Source organism: Chelonia mydas, chromosome 10, assembly GCF_015237465.2.
Source record: "Chelonia mydas isolate rCheMyd1 chromosome 10, rCheMyd1.pri.v2, whole genome shotgun sequence".
Taxonomy (NCBI): domain Eukaryota; kingdom Metazoa; phylum Chordata; order Testudines; family Cheloniidae; genus Chelonia; species Chelonia mydas.
Window position 1 is genome coordinate 32,026,713 of NC_051250.2, and position 10,608 is coordinate 32,037,320.

General features: G+C 49.3%; 1 protein-coding gene across 1 annotated transcript; it reads left to right on the forward strand.

Moving 5' to 3' along the window:
- Positions 1–186: 186 nt before the first annotated feature.
- Positions 187–9,813, forward strand: ECI1 (enoyl-CoA delta isomerase 1). Its single transcript, XM_037910819.2, has 7 exons — positions 187–345; positions 470–574; positions 2,423–2,550; positions 3,177–3,323; positions 5,500–5,621; positions 6,107–6,285; positions 9,251–9,813. Exons 1-7 carry the CDS (start codon positions 300–302, stop codon positions 9,415–9,417), a joined length of 894 nt encoding a protein of 297 aa, XP_037766747.1. The 5' UTR covers positions 187–299; the 3' UTR covers positions 9,418–9,813.
- Positions 9,814–10,608: the final 795 nt, after the last annotated feature.

Consider the following 10,608-nt stretch of genomic DNA (forward strand, 5'->3'; position numbering starts at 1 on the left):
GGTTTGTGCCAGTGTCTCTGGGTGTCAGTCAGCGTCTGGGTGTGTTTGAGTGTCTGGGTGTGTGTCAGTGTCTCTGGGTGTGTGTCAGTGTCTCTGGGTGTCAGTCAGCGTCTGGGTGTGTGTCAGCATCTGGGTGTCAGTCAGCGTCTGGGTGTGTTTGAGTGTCTGGGTGTGTGTCAGTGTCTCTGGGTGTCAGTCAGCGTCTGGGTGTGTGTCAGCATCTGGGTGTCAGTCAGCGTCTCTGGGCGCGTCAGTTCGCTAGGCGCTAGGCGGCGGTGTAGCGGGCCGGCAGGCGGAAGATGGCGGCGGTGGGGTTGACCTTTGTCCGGCGGTTGCTTCGCTCAGGTGCGTCCCGGCCCCGGTCCCGCGCGTGGGGAGCCAACTGGGGCCGTTCCCGGGGTGCGCTGGTCCCGGTCCCGGCCCTCCGCGCCCGGCCGGGCCCCGCCGCTGACTCGTGCGTGTCTTGCAGGGCCGCGTCCGGGGCTGTGCGGAGCCGGAGGCCGGGAGCCGGGGGCCGCCCCGCGCAGAGCGATCGGCCACGGCCGGGTGGCGGTGGAGCTGGACAGCAGCGCCGGTGAGGGGCGGCCTCTGTGTGTGTGTGTGTGTGTGTGTGTGTGTACAGTGCGCTGGTGGGGTGTGTACATGTACAGCCTGCCGGTGTGTGTGTGTACAGCGTGCTGGGTGCTGTGTGTGTGTACATGTATAGCATGCTTTGCGTATGTACATGTGCAGCCTGCCGGTGTGTGTACAGTGCACTAGGCTGTGTGCGTGTATGTACATGTATAGCGTGCTGTCTGTATGTGTATGTATAGTATGCTGTACGTGTATGTATGTGTACAGCCTGTCGGGGGGTGTGTGTGTTTGTACAGTGCACTGGGGGGGGTGTATGTATGTGTACAGCAGGCCGGGGTGGGTTCTTTTACAGGTACGGTGCTCTAGGCTCTGTGTGTGTGTGTGTGTACAATGCACTAGGCTCTCTCTAACAGTGCTATGCATGATGCCTGCGGTACAAAGTGCTGACACTTGGTAATGGATCCGGAAAGCTGCTGTGATTGTTTTAACATGCATGTGACTTGTCTCTTGCAGTGACTTAGGCCTATGAGCTTCTGCACGTACACGCATTTGGATGAAGGAATAGGCCTTCAGCCCTACAGCAGCTTGCCATGCTGATCTTCACAAGCACACCTCAAATAATCTATATTTAAAGTACACAGTGCCTGTCAGTTCCCTATGTGAGCACTGCCAGTCCCATTTGGATGCCTGTCAGTGGAACACGACCACAACCAAGGGAACAATATTTACAAGAAAAATGTAGCCTCTCCACTGCAGCTCCTGTCCAATCTGTGTTAGCCCTCTTGAATACAATCCATGCCAGTCTCGGTGATTAAAGGGCCGGATCCTGCTGCTCAGACTGCACTGAAGTCAGTGGGTAGCTGCTAGTGGTACAGGTGGAATGTTGAGTAGATATTTTGGAGAAAGCCATTGCTAGCTTCACCTACTAGAAACAATGGGACACACTGCTTACTCTTTTTGATGGTAGCTGCTAGAGCTTGGAACACCCTATTTCTCGTTAGTGTAATTCATGTAGAGCTGCATTTCAAGGGGTTCTTCCACAAGATGGGCAGTCAGGAGAACTGGGTTCTGCCACACTGTGATTGTGGCTTTATATCTTTCTGTGCCTCCGCTTCCCATCTGCAGGCAGGAAACAATATTTCACAGGGTGTTGGGAAGCTAAAATGATATTAGTGGAGTGCACGGATCTTTGCATGGGAGGAGCTAGAGAGATGCCAGATTACCCTAACAGGCATGATGCGGGGTGGCATCTGGCCTCTGGAGTGCAGTGGCTGGGTGCCCAAAGCCTCCCCACCCGCATTCTTGGGCGTCTGGGTGAGGAGGATATGGAACTTGGGGAAGAAGTCAGGCGGTTATACAATGGATGCAGAGGGGGTCTGTGCTCCTGTTGGCTTTCCTGCAGCTCCACCAGCAATTTAGTTATGTAAAGTGGCATGGCCAGTTACCCGTAGACTTTAAGGTCAGAAGGGATCATTGTGATCATCTAGTCTGACCTCCTGCACATTGCAGGCCACAGAACCTCACCCAGCCTCTCCTGAATATACCCCTAACTTCCGGCTAAGTTACTGCAGTCCTTAAATCATCATTTAAAGACTTTAAGTTACAGGGAATTCACCACTAGTTTAAACCTGTAAGTGACCTGTCCCCCCGTTGTGCAGAGGAAGGCAAAAAAAGGCCCAGGGTCTCTGCCAATCTGACCTAGGGGAAAATTCCTACGCTAGCATCCAGGCCTGATCTAGTCTGGTCTTGGGAACGTTCAGAGATCTGGAGTGTGGTAATTAGTGGCCTGGCAGACATTGCTGTGGTCATCTCCAGTGGGTTCTAATTCCTCTTATTTTCTGTGGTGCAGGGGTAGCTGTGATGAAGATGGAGAACCTTCCTGTGAACAGCCTGAGCTTGGACTTTCTAACAGAGTTTCTAATAAGCCTGGAGAAACTGGAGAATGACCGAGGCTGCAGAGGGGTCATCCTGACGTCAGTATGTTTACAGTGAAATGAAGATACTCTTTACAGGGCCGGTTTCAGCTGGCCAGTAGTGCCAGGTGTTGTTATGTGCAGGGTGTGAGTGCCGGACCCTGGTTTGTTCCTTTGCTTCATGCGTAGCCATATTGCTCTCTAGCAACCAGTTCAGGCGATATCAAAGCATGGCATTGGTAGGCTCTGAAGGCTGTCGCATTGAGCCATCTCTGCCTGAGGGAGGTCATTGCTACAGGGGCCTTCAAGGATGGAAGAAAATAAAGTGGGCTACAAAACAGTCTGATTTGGGAGGGAAGTACTCTGTCCTCTCTCTTTTTTAAATTCACCTGGCATTTTCTGGTATCAAATTTGAAATTAACCACAAGCTTTGCTAAGTAAAAATAATTATTGCAAAGAAATGAATTTCCCCTTTATTTGTATGTATCGTTGTTATTTTTCTTGTTGGTAAGATCCCTTGAGTTATCCGTTAATATAACTCTAAGGAAATTTGCAAAATATTAAAGATATTTGTTTGCACAGTTTTGTACACATGTGATCAGGTCAGGTTCTACCAGACCATGTTGCTAAGAAGTTGAAAGGTCAGTCACTATATATTATCCATTTGATGTTTTTCTTACATTATTTTAGGGTGCCCCCAAAATCTTCTCAGCTGGCCTGGATATTATGGAGATGTACGGGAAGAGCGCAGAGCACTATGCAGAGTTCTGGAAAGCCGTTCAGGAGATGTGGCTCAGGCTATACCAATCCAACATGGTGACAATAGCCGCTATCAATGCAAGTCATCTTTATACCTGACTTCATAGGAGGCTCTCAATTGTCAGTCACTTGCCTTGCTATATTGGTACTGTGGGGGCAGAGACAGGAAAGGAAGAAGGCTTTATGTACGAACACTAGAATGTATACAGGGACTGTGTGTGCAAAATATACATGTGTATGTTTCACATGCACCTCCACACAGAAATATGCAGGGTCCCTACTGTTGGAGGTTGTTCTGTTCCTGATTCTCAGATATAGGCATGAATGAGAGAGATTTACACTGTCAGTTGCTCCAAGATGGTTTTGTGTATTGCAGTGGGTGGACAACTTCCATAATGCACTGCCAGCCATACGTTGCACCTGGGAGGTGCTGAGCACCTCCCGCTCCCTCTGGTTGAAGTGGGACTTGCTCAGCACGGCACAGGAAGCCCGAGCTCCACAGTGCCTCGGATGATTACAGCTCGGTAGCCGCCTTAGCAGCCTCTTAAAGTGACAGGTCACAACAGAATCTCTTGCAGGGTGCTGGCTCTGATCGAATTCTTTGTTTCTGCTGCACAGACATAGCAAAGAGTGCGCCCAGCCCCAAGAAGCCGTGTCTCAGAGCGGCTTTATCCCAGATGCTGTGTGTGCAGGAGGGCTTGATGGCTAGCTGGGGAGGGCACAGTGGAAAAGGTGGCTACTCGTGGCATTGTCATGATTTTCTCCCCCATCCTGAGACCCTCCTTTCTTGGAGTCCATGAGTCCAAGGACTGTAGGGATGGGAGAGGATGGAGCACCATTCTTGCTACTTTTTGCTTTATTGTCCCCGATGCAGCCCACACTTGCAAGTGGCAATCTGGTTTGGAATTCATGCTGCTTGGACTAGCATTAGGGGGAGCCGCTCTGTGGCTACCACTGCCCAGCCACTGGGGGGCATGGTCAGAGGTGGTGTCAACCCGAAGAAGCCATGTTGCCAGGCGAGGGAGAAGCTAGCAGAGCAGTGCTGAGGGGCAAGCCCGACAAGATGACAGCTCCTTAGATCCTGGGTTCTCCCTCCTTTCCAGCTTCCCTCCACCCCCCTCAGCTCCCCCAAAGCCCTCCCACTGGAGGAGACGGTTGCTCAGAAACTCCACCAAATGAGCTCAGATTTGTTTCCTGGCCCCTCTGGCTCCTTGCTAGGGTTTCTCTGCAGGAGGGGAGAAGCTATTCCTGTGTTACAAAGGGATGTAGGTTACCTTCTTGAAATGTGCTTGTGTCACATGCACAACTTCCTAGTTCCTACTTGATGAATTGAGTAAATGATTCTAGCTAACATTTGTGCTTTATTAGTTAACGTGTTACCTTGAGAGTTTGAGGGAATGAAATCCAAGGGCAGGCGTTGTGGAAGGAAGAGGTGATTGCACTCTGCTGTTAGATCCACAGCAAGGGCAGTTCGGATGTCTTCTGGCATAAGTTCATATGCAGTAATTGATTATTGTTTCTTGGGTTACACTGGCCCATCTGGTGATTTCTGTGTATTGATTGGTCACTCGCTTTTATTTTTCCACAAAATAACTGCTGGCATTGGCCATATCTCTGCGACTAGCAAGTACTCTTGAATTTCTCTCTGAGGCTGAATGTATGAGGAAAAGAGGCAGCTAGGACTTTTAAAAAGTGACACCATCGGGTCATGTACAGTCTCAAGTGTCGGTTTCCCAAAGCGCAAGGCCAATGGCAATGTTTCCTTGGAGTTTTTAAATATAAATTCCCCTAGGAAAAATATTTTTGGTTTAAAAAAAAAAAAAAAAACACCTCAGCAAAACCCTACTCCACTGCAGAGTTTGCAACCCAAACAAGGCAGCCTCCTGCTAGAGCTGGAGAACCTGGCAATGACACTGATGAGGAATAGACGTGAAATTGACTAGTTCATTTCCCAGGCTGGGTAAGTTCAAACAGTTAACAGCATAAATAGCTGGGGGGGATTAAAATAGAATTTTAAAATGTAAAACAATTAATAATATAGGGCAGGAATTGTTTTAATGCCTTTTTTTACTCTGACCATGTCCCTTCGCAGATTTATAGGGACATGACTTTAAAGCCTTATCCCCAGTGCTGTTCTGAGCGCGTCCTGCATGCGATAGATGATGCTGTTATGGTGAGAGGAGATGGAGTATTTTAGAACTAGAAGCATGTTATGGAGATTTAGCTAGACCCAGTCTCTTCCTTCCTGTGCCAGGGGTCCAGCCCGGCAGGGGGCTGTCTGATGGCCATGAGTTGTGACTACAGAATCATGGCAGAGAACCCAAAGTACAGCATTGGACTGAACGAAACGCAGCTGGGTATTGTTGCACCTTTCTGGTAAGGTTACACTGTAATCAGACAAGTGTATTTATGTGGGAGGACGGGAGCAGTGCTGCTATGAAATGTGTATTCAGAGACACCAGAGTCTCTGACAGGACAGAGTTTATTTGTATGGGGTTACCGCATACAGTCCCAGCCCCATTGCGCTGGGTGCTGTACATACACGTAACAGAGAGACAGTCCCTGCCCTTTAGAGCTTACAATGAAAGTATAAGACGAGAGAATGGGTGGCTGCAGGCAGGGGGACCGCAAGGCAACACAGATGATACCAGTCAGTCTGCAAAGCAGCCAGCATGCTTGCCTGACCATTGCTGAGTGGTTTGAAGGTGTCCCAGCAGAGGTGAGTTCTAAAGAGGGATTGGAAGGAGGACAGGGTGGTTACTTAACATCAGCTCTTTGTTTTGCTGTCTCACTGCTTCTCTTTACACTTGCTGGTTGTTCTGTGCTTCCCCCGCCTGAGCGTTTCCTCTCCTCTCTCCTAGGTTTAAGGATACAATGGTGAACACTATTGGAAACCGAGCTACAGAGCGTTCCCTCGAGCTGGGGCTCTTGTACTCCCCGCCTGAGGCCCATAAAATAGGCCTTGTAGATCAGTTAGTACCAGAGGAGAAGATACAGAGCACGGCTGCTGCTGTGATGTCACAGTGGTTAGCTATTCCAGGTAAGAGACTTCCGGCTGCGGGATGCTGCTGCCGTTCTCTGCTCCTGTCAAAGAGCAGTGAGCTCGTGGCCAGAGTGTGCTGGTCACCTGGCGTAGCACAGTGAGAGTGATGGAGGGGAATGAGACGCAATCGGAGAGCGAGGCTTAACAGTCCCTAGTTCATCTGCATGTGGTAATGTCAGCAATATTTATCCTAGACTGATTAAAAAGGAGGCAGAATAGTATTGGACCAGATCCTCTAGCAAACCTCTGAGAAACCCTGGGCTGGCAAGGTCCCAGAGGGAAGGTGAACTGCAGAGAGACCCAGGCAATTGGACTATAACAGTTCAGTGCAGCCTCTGGAGCCAACTAGAACAGTCCAGCTTGTAAGCACCTATGGGAGAATCTAGTGCCAAACAGCCTGGCATGGTTTGTTTCTAGTGAGCTCAAGGGGCCCCTTGGCTATCTTTGGAGAAGTTACCAAGTTCATGACCAGAGACAGCTCCCACTGAAATGAGTTGTAAAGCTGCTATTGGCTCCCATGAGATCAGGAATAAAGGCAGTGCAATGAGCATACTGGGGCTGAGACACCATGGATGGCAGGCCAGCCAGTTCCATCTGGCTAGCATGGGGTTCAGACACGCAGTTTCACACAGCTGACGCTGCCGTAAGGCCAGTGAGCCACTGCTGGGCTAGGACAGTGCATGGAGGGGAAGAAATTCGAAGCTCGCTGTATGACTTGGCTCGTGTATGAATGGTGGCAATTTTCAGCTCAGCATGCAACGAGCCAGTGTGAGGGGCAAGTGCTGTCCTATGCCTGAAAGCCGTTGGGTGGGATTTAACACAGATCTGAGCATTTGAAACAGAAGGTGCCCAGCCGACAGGAGATGCGCTCTTCATGTGCCTGCTACTCGGGGAATGGACTGAGAGACAAAAACCAGGTCTGGGCCTTCCCAGCCCCTCCCCCCCCCGACACATTACACCCAGCTCTTATGTATCGTTGGATCTCACATTCCATTCCCAATTCCTTTGCCTTCTAGAACCTTTGTAATCTGGGACTGACAGGCAGGTGCCCAGGATGCTCCCACACATCCTTGGCTTGGGAGCAGGTCCCCAAGCATCTCTTGGGCCCTGCACTCTCAGGATCGGAGGATGTCGGGATGCCCATCAGTCCCTGGCCCCTTATTCCAGAGGGGAGCAAGTCACCAGTCCCTTCTTGTCTGGCTTCCTGGAGGCTCCAGTGCAGATCTTGCCATCCCCACACTAGGGCCCTGACCCAGTACTGGTCCTTGAAATTCATGTGTACTAGAGTATGTGCTACACAGGGGCCATGGTGGGTTATCACCCAGAGGAGCCTCCAGTATATGTGTGGGCAGCTGATCTGCTTCTTTCCCAGATTTGTTCTTGCACAAATACCTGGAAAATGAAATGCGTGTTGCACTAATGCATTCTCTTGTGTTGCGCCAGTAAAACGAAAGGCAGACCATGCTAGAATGACAGTGCTTGCTCTGTATAATGCTGCTGGCAGAGCTAACTTGCATTTACTGACTTTAACTGAGCAATCAGACCCTCATGAGAACACTTATTTCATTATAGTCTCTTAATCAATGTGCATTATAGCAATTGGACACTGGTGCGGGAAAGGCAAATGTTTGGTTAGGAATATCCAACACAGCACAAGCAAGTAAATTCTGCTCTGTTGACTGCTCTGCTTTTCAGAGCCAGGTTCACTTCTGCACATCGCTTTTTACAAGAGCTCCATACAAATAGGAGTGGGTTCAGTGGAGAGGAAAGGCTGGAAGAATAATCGCTCTGAGGAAAGCTTTAAAAGCATGTGGGGTCTTAGAGGAAAGGTATGAAGCAGAGCAGGGGAGGGCTGGACAGCTTTGGAAACAGAGGTGTTGGGCTGCCATCCGGACCCTGCCGCAGGGTTTGGTTTATGCAACTGGTGGCAGACAAGCACTGTGTGCTCTCTAACTTTGGTTGATCTCTTCCTCACTTGAGAGCTTACTCTTCCCTTTGCTGTGTGCCTGAGCCAGAGATTCCCCACTGGAGGGCTCCTTGGCCGTGCTCCTGAGGATCTCTCCTGATGGGGATGTGGCTGGTCGTGTCGTGGAGAACGTCTGTGCTCTGGGATAGGCTTCGGGAGAGTTTCTGTGACTGAAACGACTTATGTTCATAATAGCACCTGCCAGCCAAGGCTCTCACAGTGAGTGCAGCAGTGGCTAATGCAAGACCAAGGCTGTCCTGGAAGTGAGGTGTATGGAGAGTGTCCATAGTGTGGTGGGGATGGACTTCCTTAATACATAATTACATTCTCTGTGTTTGGAACTCAGGGCCGTGTCCTCACACAGCTGATGTAAACTGGTGCAGATTCCCTGAAGTCCATGGAGCAATGCTGAATGTCACCAGCTGGGAAACTGGCTTTATTGTGCTGTTCTGGGAGCTGAATCAGAGGACATGCCCCAGGGGATCGGGCAGTTAACATTTGTTCATGGTGGTATCACTTGTGTCAAACAGTGTTGACAAAGGGCATTGATTTTTAAGGCCAGAAGGGACCACTGTAATCTTCTAGTCTGATCTCCTGTACAGCACGGGCCAGAGAAGTTCACCTGGTTATCCCTGCACTGAGTCCATCACAGGTGTTTGACAGAAGCATCTTCCAGAAAGGAGTCCAGTCTGGCTTCAGGGACACCAAGAGATGGAGAATCCACCACTTTCCTTGGGAGGTTGCTGTGGTGGTTAATCACCCTCATTGTTAAAAAATTTGTGCCTTGTTTCCAATTTACCTTTGTCTGGCTTCAGCTTCCAGCTCTTGGTTCTTGCTCTGTCATTCCCTGTTAGAATCAAGAGTGTGTTAGGACCCAGTATTCTTTTCCTCAGGAAGGTAATTACACCCCGTGGTCCTACTACTGACAGGTGGACCTCTGGCTGTAATGTACACTGACCCTGCTCGGCCAACATGCTCTCTCTCTCTACTCCACAGACCATGCCCGTCAGATCACCAAGTCCATGATGAGGAAGCCGACTGTGGACCGTCTGCTTGCCCACCGCGAATCTGACATTCAGAACTTTGTCAGCTTCATCACGAAAGACTCCATTCAAAAGTCTCTCCAGATGTACATGGAGATGCTAAAGCAGAGGAGAGGCTGAGGAAGCGTCCTGTCCCGACATGGGGTCACTGGCGTGGAAGACTGAAGAGCCATATGCCAACCTGTGAACACCCTGCAATAGCCTTAGATTTTTAAAATGAAATATTTTTCTGTGTAATCGATCCGATTTATCCTGGCTGTCACCTTAGCCTCCTGTTTCTAGCCCTTTCACGTTAGTGACCTGTCTTATGGTGCCTTATACTGATGCCTTCTTCCTGAAGGGTCTGCAGGAAATGTTTGATTGGATGATCCAAATAAATAAATGAGTGGTCAGCCCGTTGCTACTGTGAAATATCATCCGCTGGCATGGCTGGGGTCTCCTGGAGCTCAGATATTTGCCTTCCAAAAAGCGTGAATGTTAAAAATGTGAATTGTCAATAAAATGTCTTGAAAGGAGGACAATTGAGAGAGGGATGCTTTATTTTCCACATGGGCTGTGTCTGTCCATACTGGGCACTAACGTTTAGTAAACGTTACAGCTCCTCCAGGCTGGGGAGTGTGACTGTAACAGCCAGGTGGTGTTAGGGGGCTTATTCCTTCACCCACTTACTTCCCTGGTCTTTCTCGCATGAACAGAGAGCAACAATACCCAAAGTCCAAAGGTGCAAACAATTCAATGTTTATTGGGGTGAACTTCCAGCAAGCATGATTCCAGTTTCCTTCCTTAGTGTCCCCCTTCCCAGCTCTGACACCACAGAGCCTTAAACCTGTGTCCTTGTTCCCATTCCTGTCCTTAGCCAAACATGATTCCAATTTCCCCACCCCCATTCCCTGTTCCCATTTCCCCACCCCACTTCCTGATTGACTGCAGACTATATTGTAAAACTTGAGTTCTGCTTAGCTATACCTTAACCAATCATTTTCCTGAAATTTAACTAACCAATCCTAACATATTGTAACATGATTATGTAACCAGTTATATCCCACCACCTTAATTAGTTTACACCCAGCAAAATTAATTATACAGCAGACAGGAACAATCACGGAACCAGACAGAGATTATACAGACAAACAATAGCAAAGTGGGAACTATAATGACAAAACAATACAGAAGTGAGGATTTCACATCCCAGCTATTGATAAGTGAGTTCTTGCCAGACAGGATGCTATCAAACTAAGTTTCCTTTTACATCTTCTAGGCACTTCCCTTTCTCTGGAGGCGATAGGCACTATCAGGGCAGGATTGTATTCC

Bases quoted from the DNA above. Each gene is read 5' to 3' on its own strand.
- ECI1 (XM_037910819.2), top strand. From the start codon at position 300: ATGGCGGCGGTGGGGTTGACCTTTGTCCGGCGGTTGCTTCGCTCAG. The intron at 2,551-3,176 runs GTATGTTTACAG...ACATTATTTTAG, and splicing joins GAGGGGTCATCCTGACGTCA to GGTGCCCCCAAAATCTTCTC. The intron at 5,622-6,106 runs GTAAGGTTACAC...CCTCTCTCCTAG, and splicing joins GGTATTGTTGCACCTTTCTG to GTTTAAGGATACAATGGTGA.